This window comes from Bufo bufo, chromosome 3 (genome assembly GCF_905171765.1).
Source record: "Bufo bufo chromosome 3, aBufBuf1.1, whole genome shotgun sequence".
Classification (NCBI taxonomy): domain Eukaryota; kingdom Metazoa; phylum Chordata; class Amphibia; order Anura; family Bufonidae; genus Bufo; species Bufo bufo.
In genome coordinates, this window is record NC_053391.1 from 383,996,737 (window position 1) to 384,018,605 (window position 21,869).

General features: G+C 44.5%; 1 protein-coding gene across 1 annotated transcript in view; it reads right to left on the reverse strand.

Annotated features, from left to right (window-relative positions):
• RBBP7 (RB binding protein 7, chromatin remodeling factor) overlaps window positions 1-21,869 on the reverse strand; it is a 45,955-nt gene that overhangs the window by 11,455 nt on the left and 12,631 nt on the right. Inside the window, exons 3-4 of the mRNA XM_040424741.1 lie at window positions 5,123-5,268; window positions 4,190-4,363 (exon numbers count right to left, since the gene is read on the reverse strand). Of these exons, the coding sequence (XP_040280675.1) occupies window positions 4,190-4,363; window positions 5,123-5,268 (320 nt within the window). The remainder of the gene's footprint in view (window positions 1-4,189; window positions 4,364-5,122; window positions 5,269-21,869) is intronic.

The following is a 21,869-nucleotide window of genomic DNA, read 5'->3' on the forward strand; positions in this document are numbered from 1 at the left end:
CTTTATTTTTTTTACAGGGCATATACTTTCAACCATTTTGTAGTATGCCAACATTAGTATTTTGTTAATTAAATTTAAGGGGTCAAGCAAAACAACCCCAAAGTATCTCTTATACACGAGCAGCCGAGGAAGACCATGAAGCGGTAAGTACAGAGCATGCAAAGGGAGCGCTGCATTCACCTCTCCTCAGTCCTCTTCTACTAATGAGCACTTCCATAATGGAAACGTTCATTAGTATTTGCCCCACAAGACGCAATCAGACCCTCACTTTGAAAGAGGGGGGGGGGGGGGGGGGGGTAATGCATCTTATAGTGCACTGCATATATAAAGCACACACCATTCACTTTTCAAAAGCGCTGTGACTCCCATTCCATGTGTATTCATGTGACTGCAATCAGCAGCCCAGACTGCCACGGTTAAGTCAGAGAAAGCATGTGGGGATACCAGGTATGTGTAAAAAAAACCTATGGCTGATATATCAAGACCAGCATGTGCAACACCAGTCCTCCACCGCCAGAGGAAGCATTTAACCCCTTCACTACCAAGCCACTTTTCCCCTTCAATCCCAGGTGTCACATGTGTCACTTTATGTGGTAATAACGTTAAAACACTTATCCAAGCAATTCTGAGATTGTACTTCATGACAGTGGTAAAATGGAGTAAAAAAAAAAAAATACAAAATGTACCCAAAATCTGGAGAGAAAAAAAAAAAAAAAACTTGTAAATTTCCATTTCTCTACTTTTATAATAGATAGCAATTACTCCAAAAATAGTTACTACTTTACATTCCCCATAGGTCTACTTTATGTTTGGATTATTTTGTGAATGCCATTTTATTTTTTGGGGACGTTAGAAGGCTTAGAAATTTAGAAGCAAATCTTGAAATTTTTCTGAAAAATTTCCAAAACCCACTTAAGACCAGTTCAGGTCTGAAGTCACTTTGTAAGACTTGCATAATAGAAACCACCCACAAATTGACCCCATTTTTAGAAACTACACCTCTCAAGGTATTCAAAACTGATTTTACAAACTTCGTTAACCCTTTAGGTGTTCCACAAGAATTTATGGAAAATGGAGGGGAAATTTCAGAATTTCACTTTTTTGGCAGATTTTCCATTTTAAACAATTTTTTCCCGCTAACCAAAAAAGGGTTAACAGCCAAACAAAACTCAATTTTTTTTTGCCCTGATCTGTAGTTTACAGAAACACCCCATATGTGGTCGTAAACTGCTGTACGGGCACACGGCAGGGCGCAGAAGGAAAAGAACGCCATATGGTTTTTTGGAAGGCAGATTTTGCTAGACTGGTTTTGTGACACCATGTCCCATTTGAAGACCCCCTGATGCACCACTAGAGTAGAAACTCCACAAAAAATAACCTCATTTTTGAAACTATGGGATTTTAGGGTACATATGATTTTTGGTTGCTCTATAGTACACTTTTTGTGAGGCAAGGTAACAAATAGCTGTTTTGGCAGTTTTTATTTTTTTGTTATTTACAGTGTTCATCTGACAGTTTAAATTATGTGCCAATTTTGGTTGTTTCAGTTTTACACAATAAAGCATTTTTGAAAAAATAATTTTTTTAGTATCTCCATATTCTGAAAGCCATAGTTTTTAAAATTTTGGGAGACTGTCATATATAGGGGCTCATTTTTTTTTTCAGTATGAGATGACTGTTTGATTAGCACTATTTTGGGGTGCATATGACTTTTTGATCGCTTGCCATTAAACTTTTTGTGATTTAAGATAGCAAAAATGACTGACACTATTTTTATTTTTTTACGGTGTTCACCTGAGGGGTTAGGTCATGTGGAATTTTTATAGAGCAGGCTGTTACGGATGCGGTGATACTTAATATCTCTTTTCACATCTAAACACATTAAAAGCATTTTTAAAACAAAAAATAAATAAAAAATCATGTTTGTTTGTGTCTCCATGGTTTGAGAGCCATAGTGTATTTTTTGGGCGATTGTCTTAGGTAGGGGCTCATTTTTCGCAGGATGAGTTGACTTACGCCTTTTTGATCACTTGGTGTTGCACTTTTAGTGATGTAAGGTGACTTTTTTGCAGCTTTTATTAAATTTTTTTGAAGGTGTTCACTTGAGGGGTTCGGTCATGTGATATTTTTTATAGAGCCGGTCGATACGGACGCGGCGATACCCAATATGTCTAGGTTTCTTTTTTTCCCCTATTTTTCCAATTTTTTATTTTTTTTTACTTTATTTTTGGAAAAAGGACACTTTTGTTTTACTTGAAAATTAATTTTTTTGGGGGAAACTTTATTTAACTTTTTTCACTTTATTTTTTGCCCCACTCTGCGACTTCAACTTTTAGGGGTCTGATCCCCTTCACAATGCATGAACAATACTTCTGTATTGTCATGCATTGGCTTTAAGTGTATTACTACTGTAATACACTTACAGCTTCCTGCCTGTGAGATCCAGGGAGCTGGATCTCACAGGCTCTCCCGGAAGACAGCCACGATGCCTAAGGAAGGAATCGGGCTGCCTTCCCTGCCATGGGGTCCCCGTCACAGCAGTGCGGGGAACCCCATAGACACCGGCTGCCGTGAGGATACCGCATGTGCCGTGGTCAGTGCTGACCGCAGCCGTGCAAGGGTTAATGCGCCGGCATCTGTGATTTCACCAATGCTGGCGCATACAGCAGGGGTCCGGCTATCAGTGACAGCCGGACCCCTGCCTCTGATCGGTCGGGCACTGGGATTTCTGTCCCCCATATCTGCACCGTACATGTACCACGGCACTGGTATCCTAAAGGTTAATCTATGACTTGGCGAGGCCAATGTAATAATGCAAGTCGCAATGGTATTTAAAAAGCCAGGTTTTGCAACTTAACAGAAAAAAAAAAAAAAAAAAAAGGTAGAGTGAATGGTAAATTCTCCCTCATTTGTCCAACATAGAAACTAAACTATTACACCAGGGCTTGACAAATTTCCTTGGAATCTAGGAGCCAGCTAGAAAAGTTAGGAGCCAGGCGGAGCCGCGTCATAAAGCCCCTAGTAGGTGCCCCCCCCCCCCCCCCCCCCACACTTCTCCATAGAGCCCCCCCCCAATAATGCTGTATACCATGTTACATATACCGCCGCTCCATCCCCGGACCCTATTGACTATAATGGGGACGGGGGTGGAGCTCCGGCGCAGCATGGCAGTTCGCGGTGAGAGGCCGCCAGACTAAAAAGTTGGACATGCAGTACTTTTACCATGCACTGCGCCAGAGCTCTGCCCCCATTATAGTCAATGGGGACGGAGCGGTGGTCCGGCAAAACAGCGGAAGGACGGATCCGACAGGGTGAACAGCCTGCCAGATCCATCCTGCCGCAAGTGTGAAAGTAGCCTTAGTTCTATAGCTACTGAATGAGACAGAAGAAGGGATGCCTTTAACATAGATCTCCTTGAGAAGCCAATTTGATCCTAAAGGGTTAATGCAAACTAATCTAAACTGTGTCCTGTCACTTCTCTCATCTCTGCTCCTGTCCCTTAATCTTATCACTGCTGCAAAAGCATCAGCCAACAGCCTCAGTGTAACCTGTTCTAGAGTCTGACTGACTGTTCTTTTAACTCAAAGAATCGAATGAGTCTCACTAATCGGATCTTTAGATCATTACTTAGGACTCCCTCCTGTACTTGTGTCAGTGACTCGGACTCAGAGCTGCTAGTGCTTGCCTTGCCTCAGCTCTGATTGGTTGGTGGGCGGGGAGGGGAGGGGCTGGCAGAAGCAGCTTCCACTCTAGGATCAGATTACACTCCTCCCGAGTCCCTCCCCTCCCTGCTGCCAGCGTCTCTGCTATTGTGTGCTGTGACGGAGCTGTTTCAAACGGTGCTGCCTCCGGACAGAACGCCAGCTCCGCACCCATCGCCCGGGCACCTTTGAAAACGGGCTGACAAATACCCAAGCGCCAGGACTAAATTCCTGGTCGCCATGGCGACCTGGGATTTGTCGAGCCCTGTATTACACTAACAGCACCTTTAATCAAAATGAATGTTTCAGTGCAGGAACTAGCACCCATGACGTACCGAGAACATTTTAAAACAGGTTTTCAGCATTCCAGTTGAAAAAATAAATTCTGTGTCTGAAGGTAACAAGTCTGCCAGTGCGAAGTCACCACCAGCAGTCACATGGCTGTCATACCATCATGAGGGTTTGTTCACATTCATCATTAAACTTACCAGGCTTAGATGGGTGCTTCGTATAATCAAACACCAACACGTCAGATGATGGAGTTTTGGTAGCAATAATGCACGGATTCTGAGGCATATACCGGGCCCGATTCACTTCACCTTCATGGTTAATTTTAATTTCTGTTTCAATTTTGCCACTTACAGAACCAAACCCACCAAATTCTGAAACATAATTAGGAAATAGAAACACTTCTTAATTTTAATTAAGATCAGAACTGAAAAACAGGAAAAAAATAATGCACTCCAGTCAAATACTAGACTGGTCCTTAAAAGGGTACCTAAACTTTGGAATTAACTTTATTAAAACCTATTGCAAATGTCCTAAAATGATTTTTTACATTTTTGATGCAAACTAGGCAAATATGGGGTCATTTAAGAGACTGGTGTAAAGTAGAACTGGCATAGTTGCCCACAGCAACCAGATTACACCTTTCATGTTCCAAAGGTGCAGTCAAAAATGAAAGGTGGAATCTGATTGGTTACTATGGGCAACTAAGCCACTTCTACTCTACACCAGTTTGATAAATGACCCCATTAAAGTTTAGGTGCCTATCACACTTTGCTTGGTACAGGAGTATAGATTCTACTGCGTGGCCCAGTGAGCAATGTACAGGCAGGAGAACTTCTCGCCTCTCCTGCCTGTCTGCGGAGCTAAAGCCTGGCATAGATGGGCTATGCCAGGCTTTAGAGGAGTGGGCACATGCCGGAGCAGCAATGTGCTATGCAGAGCTTCTGCCAGCAGGCTTCAGCAGAGCAGATAAGTAGGAGCGGATGAGTAGGAGAAGTGACGTGTGCTCCAGTCTGTACATCGTTCACTGGGCTCCACAGCAGATTGTAAAATTTAGGTACATTTTAAAGTGATTAATATAGTGATCAGGAACTCCTGTTAAATTTGGCAAATCAATTTAGATGGTATCTCACCTCCTTTCTCACTGTCATAGTGAGAAGCATCAAACTGTGCATCATCATTTGGAATCTGGACTCTGGCCACCACTAGGTGATTCTGCTCATCTGAAGTATGGGTGCCAAGCACCAACCAGTGCAAGGCATAATCTTTACCTTCTGGTCTAAGGAGGAGACAATATTAACAAGCATATTAAGATTAGTAACCAATATACATTGCTATACCTCTTCCTTATAAATTGTGGATAATTAGAAAATAACAGATTTTTAAATGAAAAATTTGGATTACACTTCCCAGTAATCGGTTTTCTTTGAGCCTATGACAGGACCCCTGGAGAGACCGCCTCCACCTCCTCAGGACAGGAAACAGGAACCAGACCTGCCTTTTAAAAGAGGGACCACCCCCCTCTATCCCCAGTCCTTTTTCAACTAAGGAACATAACATCTTAACCCTTTCTACCCCGGGCCAGTTTTCACCTTCCTGCCCAGGCCATTTGTCGCAAATCTGACATGTGTCACTTTATGTGGTAATAGCTTCGGAACACTTATTTATCTAAGCCATTCTGAGATTGTTTTCTCATGACACATCGTACTTCATGACAGTGGTAAATGTGAGTCAATATATTTCACCTTTATTTATAAAATAATTAAAAATTGACCAACATTTGGAAAAAATTTAACAATTTTCAAAATTTCGATTTCTCTGCTTTTAAAACCGAAAGTTATACCTCATAAAATGTATTAATTTAACATTCCCCATATGTCTACTTTATGTTGGCATCATTTTGTAAACGTCATTTTATTTTTTAGGAAGTTAGAAGGCTTAGAATTTTAGAAGCAATTAAAATTTTAGAAAATTTCCAAAACCCACTTTTTAGTTCTGAAGTCACTGTGGGGCTTACATAGTGGAAACCCCCCATAAGTGACCCCATTGAAGAAACTACACCCCTCAAGTTACTCAAAACTGATTTTACAAACTTTGTTAACCCTTTAGGTGTTCCACAAAAATTAAAGGCAAATTAAGATGACATTTCGAAATTTCACTTTTTTTTGCAGATTTTCCATTTTAATAAATTTTTTTCTTTAACACATCGAAGGTTAACATCCAAACAAAACTCAATATTTATTACCCTGATTCTGCAGTTTACAGAAACACCCCACATGTGGTCATAAACTGATGTAAGGGCACATGGCAGGGCGCAGAAGAAAAGGAGCGCCATATGGTTTTTGGAAGGCAGATTTTGCTGGACTAGTTTTTAGATGCCATGTCCCATTTGTAGCCTTTGATGCACCCTTAAAGAGGACCTTTCATCAGCATCAAGTATGTAAACTGAATATACATACATGGAGAGCGGCGCCCAGGGATCCCCCTGCACTTACTATTATCCCCGGGCGCCGCTCCGTTCTCCGGTTACAGGCTCCGGTAAAGTCATAGTTAGGCTCCACCCATTTGAGCCTGCCGCGGTCTCCTTCTCCTATACTGTAGTGCTGGCCAATCGCAGCGCTCAGCTCTTAGCCATGCAATGAGCTGAGCGCTGCGATTGGCCAGCGCTACAACATAGGAGAAAGAGACGCCGGCAGGCTCAAATGGGTGGAGCCTAACTATGACTTTACCGGAGCCTGTAACCGGAGAACGGAGCGGCGCCCGGGGATAATAGTAAGTGCAGGGGGATCTCTGGGCGCCGCTCTCCATGTATGTATATTCAGTCTACATACTTGATGCTGATGAAAGGTCCTCTTTAAAGTAGAAACTCCCAAAAAGTGACCCTATTTTTGGAAACTAGGGGATAAGGTGCCAGTTTTATTGGTACTATTTTGGGGAACATATGATTTTTAATTGCTCTATATTACATTTTGTGAGGCAAAGTAACCAAAAAAAATGGCTGTTTTGGCACTTATTTTTTACAACATTCATCTGACAGGGTAGATCATGTGCTATTTTTATAGAGCAGGTTGTTACGGACACAATGAGATAAAATATGTCTACTTTACTGTTTCAGTTTTACATAATAAAGCATTTTTCGAAAAAATATGTTTTTGTGTCTCCATTTTCTGAACGCGGCTTTTTTTTATTTTTCTGCCGATAGTCTTAGGGTCCATTCACACGTCCGCAAAAGGGTCCACACCCGTTCCGCAATTTGGCGGAATGGGTGCGGACCTATTCATTCTCTATGGGCCCGGACGTGAAGCAGAGAGCACACTATGTGCTCTCCGCTTCCGCATTTGCGGAGCGCAGCCCCGAACTTCCAGTCCGCAGCTCCGCAAAAGATAGAACATGTCCTATTGTTGTCCGTAGCTGCGGACAAGAATAGGCATTTCTATAGCGGGTGCCGGCCGGGTGTGTTGCGGATCCGCAATTTGCGGGTCCGCAACACACCACGGACATGTGAATGGAATGCAGTGGCTTTTTGCAGGAAGAATTGACGTTTATTAGTAACATTTTAAGGTACATATGATTTTTTTGATCATTCATTATTACACTTTATGGGGCAAGGTGAACAAAAAAAATTGGTAATTTTGGCACAGTTTTGATTTTTTTTTACAGCGTTCACCTGAGGGGTTAAGGTCATGTGAAATTTTTATAGAGCAGATTGTTATGGACGTGGCAATACCTAATATGCATACTTTTTATTTATGTTTTACACAACAGCATTAAAAAATAAAAAATGATTTAGTGTCTCCATAGTCAGCTATTTTTTGACCAATTAGGTAGGGGTTCATTTTTTGCGGGATGAGGTGACTGTTTGGTACCATTTTGGGGGTGCAAACGCCTTTTTGATCGCATGGTATTGCAAATTTTATGATGCAAGGTGACAAAAAATTGCTTTTTTGGCACTTATTTTAACAGTGTTCATCTGAGGGGTTAGGTCATGTGATATTTTTGTAGAGCAGGTTGTTACGGACGCGGCGATACCTAATATGTATACTTTATTTATTTCACTTTTAACACAATAGCCTATTTGAAACAAAACAAAAAATTATGTTTTAGTGTCTCCGTGTTCTGGAAGCTATAGTTTTTTTTATTTTCTGAACGATTTTCTTATTTAAGGATGAGGTGACTGTTTATTTTTATAAAATCTTTTTTTACTTTAAAAAGTTTCTAATAAAAAAATTAAAAAAAGTTTCAACTTCATTTCTGTCCCACTCTGGGACTTCAACTTTTGGGGGTATGATCCCCTCTGCAATGCATCTGTATTGTAATGCATTGCCTGTTCGTGTATTACGCAGAGTAATACACCAACAGGTTGCCTAGGAGACCGGGCCTGAGGCTGGAACTCCTGGGCACCCGTAGAAGGCAGGTCCCGATGGGCTACCTCACCTGCAGCAAACCCCTTCTATGTCACGGTCAGAGCTGACCGCGGCATAAAAGAGGTTAATCCACCAGCATCGGCTTTTACAGCCGGACCCCTGCAGCGATCGGGCACGCACCGCTCTGGTGCCCGCCCAATCACCATGACGTACTATTGCAACAAGATACGGGAAGTCACTGACTTCCATGTCATAATATTAAGTCATATGTCAGGAAGGGGTTAATAACCCTAAACATTATATATTTACCTTTGTTTTTTTTAATTATTATTTTTGTTTTTTTTGGGGAGGAGGAGGGAGCAATTAATCGGGGGCTGTCATAGGCGCAAAGAAAACAGATTACCGGTATGTGCAGTGCTCCAGACAAAAAAAAATAAAAAATGACCAGGAGCCATTGGCTCCTAAACTAAAAAATTTAGGAGCCAAATTACATTTTTTAGTCGCCAAATTTAAAATGCATATAATAAAAAAAAAAAAAGGACTTTGAGAAGATGAGACGCAGGTCACAGTAGTGAGCCAGCACTACATATCGGAGAAAACAGCACCACATACCTCTCACATCCAGGGACATCTTCTGGGGGACAAGGTGACTAAAAATGGCGAATTGCGTGGTTTAGAGGGTTTTTTTCTGTTACGGCCTTCACCGAGCGGAAATATTTAATATTTTAATAGCTCACACTTTTTGGGACGTGGCGATGTAATATGTTTATTCTTTATTGTTTGTAAATTTTTTATGTAAAACTGGGAAGGGGGCCATTTAAACTTAGTATTTTGGTGTTTTTTTAAGCTTTTTATTTAATAACCATTTCTTCTTTTAGGGACTAGTACCTGGATCTTATACTTTGTGCTATTCACCCTGATAGAGCTGTATCAGGGTGAATAGGATCTCACATCTCCCTGGGCTCTGTGCACACAGCAGCAGGGAGCTGAACATGGCAGCCAGGGCTTCAGTAGCATCCTGGCGGCTGCCATGGTAACAATCTGAGCCCCAGCAGTGTAATCTGCCACTGCCACCACTGGAGGGGAAGGGACCCTGCGGCCACCATATAACAATTGGGGGGGGGGGGGCGAGGCTTTGGGGGGACGCACCGCGCCACCAATGAATGTAATTAAGGATGACCTTTCATGGGTCCAAAGAATATGAACTTAGTAGCAGGCTGCATAGAGCGGCGCCCAGGGATCTAAGTGCACTTACTATTATTCCTGGGCGCCGCTCCGGCCCCCGGTATTTTCAACATTCGGTGCAAGGAGGAGGCGCCAGTGTGTCTCATTCTCCCTGACAGCAGCGCTGTCCAATCAGAGCTCAGAGCCAGGGAGAAAAAAAAAAAAAAAAACTCCCTCGCTCTGATTGGACAGCGCTGCTGTCATGGAGACGGAGAGACACTGGCGTCTCCTCCTCCTTGCTCTGAATGTTGAAAATACCGGGGGCCACAGCGGACGAACGGAGCGGCGCCCAGGAATAATAGTAAGTGCACTTAGATCCCTGGGCGCCGCTCTATGCAGCCTGCTACTAAGTTCATATTCTTTGGACCCATGAAATGTCCTCTTTAACTCCTTTATACAATTGTCTGCAGCGGTATCACAGACCCGGCCTCAATAACAGGGCATGCGATCTGTGGCACCTGAGGGGTTAATTGCCGCGTATCGCATGCCCTGTTATTGAGGCCAGGTGCCGGGTCTGTGATACCGCTGCCTATACTTATGTTTTACATTCATAGGTGGCGCAGTGGCGACAGCTCCTCCCCTCCTCCTCCTCCCTGCTATATCCCCATTGGTGGTAGTGGCGGCCACGTCACAGTGGAGAGGGAGTGACTCCTTCCTTTTCCACTGTGCTACTGAAGAGAACTTGGGCTGTGCAGGATCGCCATCTGCAAATTTTAAGTCGCATTGGCGACCATTTTGGTCGCCATCTGGAGCCCTGAAGTGTAATCCAAATTTTCCCCTTCGCCTATGACAGAACCCCTGGAAAATAGGCAAAAAACCCTATCTAGGGTGGGACAACAGCCTGAAGTACCTTATGGCCAAAGGTAAGGCCCTCATTAGAAGGTAGCTGAAGTCTATAGTGCCTAAAAAAAAGTATGTGGAGAGCTCCAGGTGGCCGCCCTACAATTCTGTTCTATGGAAGCTAAAGCTCTCTCCGCCCACGAAGTGGAGACTGACCTGGTAGAGTGAGCCCCGAACCCCGAGGGTAGAACTTCCCTAAAAGAATAAGCTAAAGGAGATAGCCTGTCTAATCCACCTAGCAATGGTCTGGGAAGCAACAGATCCTCTCTGCTCCCTGAAGCAAAAGCAACAGACGTGAGGAGGACCTCCAAGGCTGAGTGACCTGTAGATATTGAATAATACACCTCCTAACGTTCAAACAATGGAATTCCAACGCCCTCTTTGTTTAGGAGGCGCACAGAAGGATGGCAATACCATCTCCTGAGAACAGTGAAAATTGGAACAGACCTTTGGTAAAAGAAGAATCAGGAGAAATCACCACCCGATCATCCAAGATTACCAAGTAGGGAGGGTCAACGGAGACAGCAGCAAAAATGGCCAAAAGGAACTCAAGGGAGAGCATTTTGGGGGGGATTTTATCAATAGGCTCAAAGGCATCCGAAGTGAGATCCGAAAAGACAAAGTTCAAATCCCAGGGAGGTACCCTACTTTTACAAGCCAGGGACAACTTGCACACTGCTGTCACAAACCCAAGGATGTTCAGCTAACAAACTCAAATAAAGCACTTAATGCAGAAATCTGAACCTTCAAAGTGCTAGGCCTAAGCTTTTTTTCCTCCATCCATCTTGTTATATATATATCTCAAGCGGAATGTCAGGAACATCTAGCACATCCACAGGTCTATTGGTGAATCTGTAAAAGGTCCTCCAAACTCACATCTCAGAAGTGACCTTCTTACGACTGGCCAACAGAGTGTTGACCACATCCTCGGAGAGGCCTCTTTTATTTAAATCTCCCTTTCTACAACCAGGCTGTCTGGTGCAGATTTTTTACCTCTGGATGAAAGATTGGACCCTGAGCCAGAAGCTCATGAGATTCGGGAAGTATTCAAGGGGTTACTATTGACATCTGGCAGAGCCAAGAAAACCAAACCCTTCTCGGCCAAAAAGGAGCTATTACAATCACTGATACACTCCTCCCTGATCTTCCTGAGAACCCTTCGTAACAACTTCAGAGGGGGAAAGGCATAAAGAAGGCCCGCTCCCAAGATTCAGCCAATGCATCCACTGCTCTCGGATGCTCCCTTGGGGAAAGGGAAAAGAAAACTTCTACCTTTTTTTGACCGGGTGGCAAAAAGATCTATCTTCGGAACCCCCCATAATACGGTTATCGATTGAATACTCTATCGTCTAGGGACCACTCTCATTGGTTTAGACAATGACGGCTGAGGAAACCCACTTTTACATTGTCTGTACCTCTAAGGCTACTTTCACACTAGCGTTCTGCTGTCCGCTCGTGAGCTCCGTTTGAAGGGGCTCACGAGCGGAGCAGAACGCTTCCGTCCAGCCCTGATGCAGTCTGAATGGATGCGGATCCGCTCAGACTGCATCAGTCTGGCGGCGTTCAGCCTCCGCTCGCCTCCGCACGGCCAGGCGGACATCTGAACGCTGCTTGCAGCGTTCGGGTGTCCGCCTGGCCGTGCGGAGGCGTGCGGATCCGTCCAGACTTACAATGTAAGTCAATGGGAACGGATCCGCTTGAAGATGACACCATATGGCTCAATCTTCAAGCGGATCCGTCCCCCATTGACTTTACATTGAAAGTCTGAACGGATCCACTCAGGCTACTTTATTAATGCAGACGGATCCGTACTGAACGGAGCCTCCGTCTGCATTAATATGATCGGATCCGTTCATAACGGATCCGATCAAGCGCAAGTGTGAAAGTAGCCTTAGATGTACTGCAGAAAGATAACAGAAGTTTCTGCCAGAAGGAAAATTTGATAAGTGAGACATGAGGCTCTGAGCCCTTGTACCTCCCTTCCTGTTGATATAAGCCACTGCTGTTGTACTGAGTAAACTCACATATCTGCCTCTGATAACCAGGAGACTATGCACTAAGGCTATCCGGATGGCATTCAGTTACTTGAAATTGTGAGACTGGGAAAGAGAATAGCTATCCCAGATCCCCTGCAACAGAAGGGACCCTACAAGGGCTCCCCAACCGGATGGGCTGGCATCTGGTCAAGGGGAGAACCGCATGCCTGAGCCAAGGAACCCCTCTCTAGATTTTGCAGATCCATCCACCACCCCAAGGAACTCCGTTTGGGGTGACAGAGAAATCCCTGCATCCAGAGAGGAGACATCTTTCCTAATCCTGCAGAATCTGAAGCTGGAGAAGCCTTGAATGATACTGGGCCCACTCTACCCCCGGAATAGCAGCTGTCATGAGAACCAGCAGATATGACCTCCCTCAAAGTGACCAATGGATGCGAGTGCAGGAGCTGAACCCTTGATTTGATAAGGAGGGCTTTTTGAAGGGGTAACAGGCATCTCTGGGAACTGGAGTTCAGGATCCTTCCTAAGAAGCTGCATCTCTGACGGGCATAAACTGGACTTTTCTAGGTTTACCTTCCATCCCAGTTTCTCCAGAACCTCCCACAACCAGGAAATCTGTCCCTAAAGAACCTGGCCGGGCAACAAGAAGAAAATTGTCCAGGTAGGGAATAATGACATTCTCCTTCTCCCTCACGTGGGCCATCAGCTCTGCAATAATCTTTGTGAAGACCCTCGGAGCCTGTGAGAGCCCAAAGGGTAAGGCCTGGAACTGAAGATGCAGAACTTCCCCTTCTAGTTGGACTGCTACTCAGGAACATCTGGTGGCTGGGATGGATAGGGACATGATCGTACGCATCCCTCAGGTCTACCGTGGCCATAAAGCAGTCTGGGAAGAGATTGTTCAAAGCTGACCTGATTGATTCCATTCAAAATCTCTCGTACACCAGATAACGGTTCAAAACACTAAGTTTATTATCGTTCGAAACGAGCCATTAGTTTTTTTGACAAGAAAAAGGGTCAAGTAAAAACCTCTCGTCATTTCCTGCTCTGGAACTTTTACCAAAACCTTCTCTAAAAAGGGAGGAAACTTTTGAAATGATGGCCGACTGCTTTGTAGGATCTGAACTGCAATCTGTTATCACAAATCTCCCTCCTGGAATACTTTGAAACCTTTGATTTAAAGGGAGTCTGTCACCACTATATGACCATATACAGCACTTACATGGCGCTGTAGAACACCTATACAGGATTCTAATGGTACCTTTGTTATTTTCTTTAGACGTCCAGAAGCAGGAAATGCTAAGTTTATTTCATATGCAAATGAGCACTCGCAAGTGCCCAGGTGCGGTGTTCAGTGTGTAGGTGCCCAGGCTGCCCTGCCTTTTTAACCGTTACTCCTCCCCCAGCCTCTTCCTTTGCCTGCCCTCCTAATCCCTTGTATCATCTCTAGGTCCGCCCGAGATCCCGCGCCTGTGCACTGCTTCGCCGGGCCGGGGCATGCACACTGCAATGCCCATTTTGGGTACGGCATCAATTCAACTAGTGCGCATGCGCCAGCCGCCGAAGCAGTGTGAAGGATCTCGGGCGGACCTAGAGATGATACAAGGGATTAGGAGGGCAGGCAAAGGAAGAGGCTGGGGGAGGAGTAACGGTTAAAAAAGGCAGAGCAGCCTGGGCACCTACACACTGAACGCCACCCCTGGGCACTTGAGTGTGCATTTGCATATAAAATAAACGTTTTTTTCTGCTTCTGGACGTCTAAAGAAAATAACAAAAGGTACCATTAGAATCCTGTATAGGTGTGCTACAGCGCCATCTAAGTGCTGTATATGATCATATAGTGGTGACAGACTCCCTTGGGGTTTCTGTCATGGGAAGAATAGTTATGTAGCTGACATTAGCAATGTTCTAATGTCAGCAGTACATAAGTGTGCTTTCGAAGTCTCTGCCTGCTGCCGTTCTATTAAAAAAAACAGACTTTTATAATATGCTAATGAAGCCTCTAGGTGTTATGAGGGCGTTGCTGCAGCACCTAGAGCAGTGATGGTGAACCTTTTAGAGACGAGTGCCCAAACTGCAACCCAAAACCTAATTATTTATCACAAAGTGCCAACACAGCAATTTACCCTGAATACTACAGTCCAGTATAGTCTATCTTTCATGTACTTTATTATTTAGCTATAATAGCCTGCCTACATTCAGTGAACTGCCTGTGCTGTTCATAGTGCGCCCTGCACTGATGAATGGCAGGAAAAGTCTAAGGCATATTGGTACACCATAGACCTTTTCCAGGGTGCGAGTGCCCACAGAGAGGGCTCTGAGTGCCGCCTCTGGCACCCGTGCCATAGGTTCGCCATCACTGACCTAGAGGCTGTCTACTCACCTTTTGGCACGCCCAGGTCCACTTGATTGACTTCCTTCTCATCGTCCTCATAATCCCGCGCATGCACCATCCCGTTTAGTATTCGGCGCAGGCGCAGTGAGTGAAGGACGCTCTGCTGCTTCCAGCTTCCTCACTGCGCCAATTACGTCACAGGCCTGCCACCTAGAGGCTTCATTAGCATATTATAAAAATCTGTTTCTTAAGAGAACGGCAGCAGGCAGGGAGTTAAACATACTGTTATGTACTGCTGACATTAGCACATCGCTAATGCCAGCTACATAACGATTTTTCCCATGACAGAAACCCTTTAAGCCCTCCCTTATCACAGAATTTATCCAAGGGCTGTTGGAGATCTTCTGCCACCGATGAGAAACGAGGGACAGACTACCAACTGGGGGCCAGGAGTCATTGGGACTGTTTTAGAGGCATCAAACCCAGAAAGAAATCCCTTAGACTTCCTAGCAGCTTCTGTAAACTGCTTTGCCCTCTCTCTTCCCTTAAAGCTCTATTAAAATCGGGGACAGCAAGACCTCCTAGGTGGCTGACTAGTGAAGCGAAAGCCCTTTTTCTTGCCTGAGGCCTTTTCTAGAAAATTGTCAAGGATTGGCCCAAATAAAAATTCACCCTGACAAGGAATACACAAAGCTTAGCCTTGGAATTAGCATCCCCATTCCAGGCCTTTAACCAAATTGCTCTACAGGTGGAGTTAGATAAGGCAGAAGCCCTAGCAAAAAATCTTAAAATTCTAAAGCACTATTTATAGTAGTTAAAGAAGAAAGCAACTGCTCCCTAGGGGTACCCTCCTTAACCCCTTAGGGACACAGCCTTATGTCACCTTAAGGACCAGGCCATTTTTTGCAAATCTGACCAGTGTCACTTTAAGTGCTGATAACTTTAAAACGCTTTGACTTATCCAGGCCATTCTGAGATAGTTTTTTCGTCACATATTGTACTTAATGACACTGGTAAAATGGAGTCAAAAAAATAATTATAATTTAATAATTTTTGCACCAAAAAATACTTAATTTAACAAAAATTTGGAAAAATTAGCAAATTTCAAAGTTTCAGTTTCTCTACTTCTGTAATACATAGTAATACCCCCAAAAATTGTGATGACTTTACATTCCCCATATGTCTACTTCATGTTTGAATTGTTTTGGAATGATATTTTATTTTTTGGGGATGTTACAAGGCTTAGAACTTTAGAAGCAAATCTTGAAATTTTTCAGAAATTTACAAAAACTCAATTTTTAGGGACCAGTTTAGGTCTCAAGTCACTTTGCGAGGCTTACATTATAGAAACCAACCAAAAATGACCCCATCTAAGAAACTACACCCCTCAAGGTATTCAAAACTGATTTTGCATACGTTGTTAACCCTTTAGGTGTTGCACAAGAGTTATTGGCAAATGGGGAGGAAATTTGAGAATTTCATTTTTTTTTGTCTAATTTTTCATTTTAACCCATTTTTTCCACTAACAAACCAAGGGTTAACAGCCAAACAAGACTATCTTTATTGCCCTGACTCTGCCGTTTACAGAAACACCCAATATGTGGCCGTAAACTACTGTACGGCCACACAGCGGGGCGTAGAGTGAAAGGTGCGCCGTTTGGTTTTTGGAGGGCTGATTTTGCTAGACTGTTTTTTTGGCACCATGTCCCATTTGAAGCCCCCCTGATGCACCCCTAGATTATAAACTCCATAAAAGTGACCCCATCTAAGAAACTACACCACTCAAGGTATTCAAAACTGATTTTACAAACTTGGTTAACCCTTTAGGTGTTGCACAAGATTTAATGGAAAATAGAGATACAATTTCAAAATTTCACTTTTTTGGCAGATTTTCCATTTTAATATTTTTTTCCAGTTACAAAGCAAGGGTTAACAGCCAAACAAAACTCATTATTTATGGCCCTAATTCTGTAGTTTACGGCCACATATGGGGTGTTTCTGTAAACTACTGTACGGGCACACGGCAGGGCGCAGAAGGAAAGGAATGCCATACAGTTTTTGGAAGGCAGGTTTTGCTGGACAGTTTTTTTTTACACCATGTCCCATTTGAAGCCCCCCTGATGCACCCTTAGAGTAGAAACTCCAAAAAAGTGACCCCATTTTAGAAACTACGGGATAGGTTGGCAGTTTTGTTGGTACTAGTTTAGGGTACATATGATTTTTGGTTGCTCTATATTACACTTTTTGTGCGGCAAGGTAACAAAAAATAGCTTTTTTGGCACCGTTTTTTTTTTTGTTATTTACAACATTCATCTGACAGGTTAGATCATGTGGTAATTTTATAGAGCAGGTTGTCACGGACGCGGCGATACCTAATATGTATACTTTTTTTATTTATGTAAGTTTTACACAATGATTTCCTTTTTGAAACAAAAAAAAAATCATGTTTTAGTTTAGTTTTTAGTTTCCATAGTCTAAGAGCCATAGTTTTTTCAGTTTTTGGGCGATTATCTTGGGTAGGGTATGATTTTTGCGGGATGAGATGACGGTTTGATTGTTACAATTTTGGCGTACATGCGACTTTTTTGATCACTTTTATTACCTTTTTTGGGAAGTAAGGTGGGCAAAATTTCAATTTCATCATAGTTTTTTATTTTTTATTTTTATGGTGTTCACCGTTCGGGTAAAGTAACATGACCGTTTTATAGATCAGGTCGTTACGGACGCGGCGATACCAAACATGTGTAGGGAATTTTATTTTTTTCATTTTTTATCAGTGATAAATGTGTTTTTTGATTTTTACTTTTTTTTCACTTTTATTCACTTTTTTTTGACCCAGACCCACTTGGTTCTTGAAGATCCAGTGGGTCTGATGTCTGTATAATACAGTACAGTACAATATATATTGTACTGCACTGTATTTTACTTACACTGAACAGATCTATGCCTTTTAGCACAGATCTGTTCAGCACCATGGACAGCAGGATGCCTGAGAGGCGTCCTGTTGCCATGGGAACCTTCCCCATCTGCTCAGAACTTCGCAGACGGGGGAAGGGTAAGGAGGGGATCTCTCGGGGGGCTGTCTGGGGGCTCTCTCCCTCTCCATCGGGGGGCTGCAAAGGCACAGCAGCCCCCCGATGGGAGAGGGAGGGAGCTCCCTGCGCTGTTAACCTTTTCCATACAGCGGTCTGTACGGACCGCTGTATGGAAAGGGTTAAACGGCTGACATCGCATCGCAGACGTCAGCCGTTTATACCAGGGTGCCAGCAATGTGCTGGCACCCTGGTATACCCACTAGAAACCAACGATTATACAAGGAGGCGGGCGGGGGATCGCGATCCCGCCTGCCGCACCGCCCACAACCCTCCCCCTGCACCTCCCGCCACCATAAAATCATTCGGGGGTGCAGGGGGGGGGGGTGAATAAAACGTTTTTTTAAGCATATAAAGTTTGATCCCCGAGGTCAGGGACCGCGGGGACCAGAAACTGCAGAAATCGCAGCAAACCGCAGGTCTGAATTGACCTGCGGTTTGCCACGATCGCCGACATGGGGGGGTCACGGGACCCCCACGCGCATTTAGCCTAGGTGCCTGCTCAATGATTTGAGCAGGCACCGGGTTCCGATCACTGCCAGCCGCACGGCAGTGATCGAAAATACACAGGGCGTACATGTACGCCCTGTGTCAAGTACCAGGGCACAAGGGCGTACCTGTACGCCCTATGTCCTTAAGAGGTTAAGGACTAGAACCCTTGTCCTATTCACCTTGATAGAGATCTATCAGGGTGAGTAGGATCTCACACTGTCCCTGCTGCTCTGTGCTTTGTGCACACCGCAGCATGGAGCTGAACATGGCAGCCAGGGCTTCAATAGCGTCCTGGCTGCCATGGTAACCGATCGGAGCCCCAGGAGAGAGGGGATCCTGTGGCCACTGCCACCAATGATTAATACTGGGGGGGGGGGGCGCACTGCGCCACCAACATTTTTAATACTGGGATGGGGGGCGCACTGCGCCACCAATGAAGATAAGTCTTTCATTAATTCATATACAGGAGGCGGGAGCTGGCTGCAGAATCACATAGCAGGCTCCCAACCTCTATGAGCGGTAGCTGCGATCCGCGGCACCTAAGGGGTTAACTACCGCAGATCGCAGCTACAGCTCATATAGGTCTGGAGCCGGCTATGTGATTCTGCAGCCAGCTCCGGCCTCCTGTATATGAATTAATGAAAGACTTCTCTTCATTGGTGGAGTGGTGGCCACAGCCCCTCCCCTTTTGTCCTCTCTCCTCTAATTGGCGGCAGCAGCATCACAGGGGGAGGGAGACACTGCTTCCTTCTCCCCTGTGCTGCTGAGGGAACACAGAGAGCGCTGAGAGCAGCGCGTTCTGTGTTCCCAATACGTTATCGGTATATCGGCAAAATAGATGCCGATAACGTTCAAAATCCCGAATATCGGCCGATAATATCGGTAAAACCGATAATCGGTCGATCCCTAATAGAAACCACCCAAAAATGACCCCATTCTATAAACTACCTCTCAAGTAGGGGTGGGCGATATGGCCTAAAATCTATATTGCGATATAATTTTAAGCATGTGCGATATGCGATATATAGTTTTCTATATGGGGGGGGTTAAACTTTATTTTTTTTTACTTTTTATTTAATAACTATTAGCCTCCTTAAGGGCTAGAACCCTTGTCATATTCACCCTTTGTGCACACAACAGCAGGGAGCTGACCATGGCAGCCAGCCTCTGATCTGTTTTTTTCCAGTTACAAAGCAAGGGTTAACAGCCAAACAAAACTCAATATTTATGGCCCCGATTCTGTAGTTTACAGAAACACCCCATATGTGGTCGTAAACCGCTGTACGGGCACACGGCAGGGCGCAGAAGGAAAGGAATGCCATACGGTTTTTGGAAGGCAGGTTTTGCTGGACCGTTTTTTGACACCATGTCCCATTTGAAGCCCCCCTGATGCACGACTAGAGTAGAAACTCCAAAAAAGTGACCTCATTTTAGAAACTACGGGATAGGGTGGCAGTTTTGTTGGTACTAGTTTAGGGTACATATGATTTTTGGTTGCTCTCTATTACACTTTTTGTGCGGCAAGGTAACAAGAAATAGTTTTTTTGGCACCGTTTTTTTCTTGTTATTTACAACATTCATCTGACAGGTTAGATCATGTGGTAATTTTATAGAGCAGGTTGTCACGGACACGGCGATACCTAATATGTATACAATTTTTTTTATTTATGTAAGTTTTACACAATGATTTCATTTTTGAAACAAAAAAAAAAAATTCATGTTTTAGTGTTTCCATAGTCTAAGAGCCATAGTTTTTTCAGTTTTTGGGCGATTATCTTGGGTAGGGTATGATTTTTGCGGGATGAGATGACGGTTTGATTGTTACAATTTTGGCGTACATGCGACTTTTTTGATCACTTTTATTACCTTTTTTTGGGAAGTAAGGTGGGCAAAATTTCAATTTCATCATAGTTTTTGATTTTTTATTTTTATGGCGTTCACCGTTCGGGTAAAGTAACATGACCGTTTTATAGATCAGGTCTTTACGGACGCGGTGAAACCAAACATGTGTAGGGAATTTTATTTTTCATTTTTAATCAGTGATAAATGTGTTTTATTTTTACTTTTTTTGACCCAGACCCACTTGGTTCTTGAAGATCCAGTAGGTCTGATGTCTGTATAATACAGTACACTATATAGTGTATTGTACTGTATTTTACTTACACTTTGTCTGAACAGATCTATGCCTTTAGCACAGATCTGTTCAGCACCATGGACAGCAGGATGCCTGAGAAGGCGTCCTGTTGCCATGGGAACCTTCCCCGTCTGCCACAACTTCGCAGATGGGGAAGGGTAAGGAGGGGATCTGTCTGGGGGCTGTCTCCCTCTCCATCGGGGGGCTGCAAAGGTACAGCAGCCCCCCGATGGGAGAGGGAGGGAGCTCCCTGAGCTGTTAACCTTTTCCATACAGCGGTCCATACGGACCGCGGTATGGAAAGGGTTAAACGGCTGCCATCGCATCACAGATGTCAGCCGTTTATACCAGGGTGTCAGCAATGTGCTGACACCCTGGTATACCCACTGGCCACCAACGATTATTCAAGGGGAGGCGGGCGGGGGATCGCGATCCCACCTGCCGCACCGCCCGCATCCCTCCCCCCGGGATAAAATCACTCAGGGGTGCAGGGGGGGAAATACAGATATATTTTCAGCATACTAAAGTTTCTGATCCCCGCGGTCCGAAACTGCAGAAAGCGCAGCAAACCGCAGGTCTGAATTGACCTGCGGTTTGCTGCGATCGCCGACATGGGGGGGGGTCACGGGACCCCCCCCCCCCCCCCCCGCGCATTTAGCCTAGGTGCCTGCTCAATGATATGAGCAGGCACCGGGTTCCGAGCACTGCCAGCCGCACGGCAGTGATCGAAAATACATAGGGCGTACCAGGACATAAGGGCGTACCTGTACGCCCCATGTCCTTAAGAGGTTAATGCGAGCTTCTAACTCCCCCATTCAAACCTTCAGGAATCTACCAACAGAAGTGGCAGCAATAGGGGGCTTAAAAGCAGCTGCAGAGGCTTCCCAATTCTTTATTTTAAATAAACCTCTGCACTCTTGTCCATTGGGTCCTTAAGCGAACCCATATCTTCAAAAGGAAGCTCTGCTTTTTTGGACATTTTGGCTACCGGAGCATCAAGCTTTGGGGCCCTATCCCAAGAAGCAGAGGTTTCTTCATCAAAATGTTATTTCCGCTTCACAGAAGAAGAAAAAAAACTTCCTATCAGGTTTGTTCCACTCTGCTTGAATATTTTTAATGCACGTCAAACACCTTTCTTCTTCTTCTAAGACCTAGACCGTCAGAGTCCTGGACTGACTGCGGTGGCTTCTGATCATCCAACCCCATGGTAGCTCTAACAGCCTTGACTAGGGAGTTGGTGTTCTCAACATGAAACAGTGGTTTCCCTGCAGAGTCATTAGATGACACCCATTCTCCTTCCTCTTCCAATCCAGAAAGTACATCACTGTCACTAGAGGGGGGGATTAGATGCAGTCGCAAAAGTACTGGGGCGGGTTCTAATTAAACCGCTAACCGATTCTCT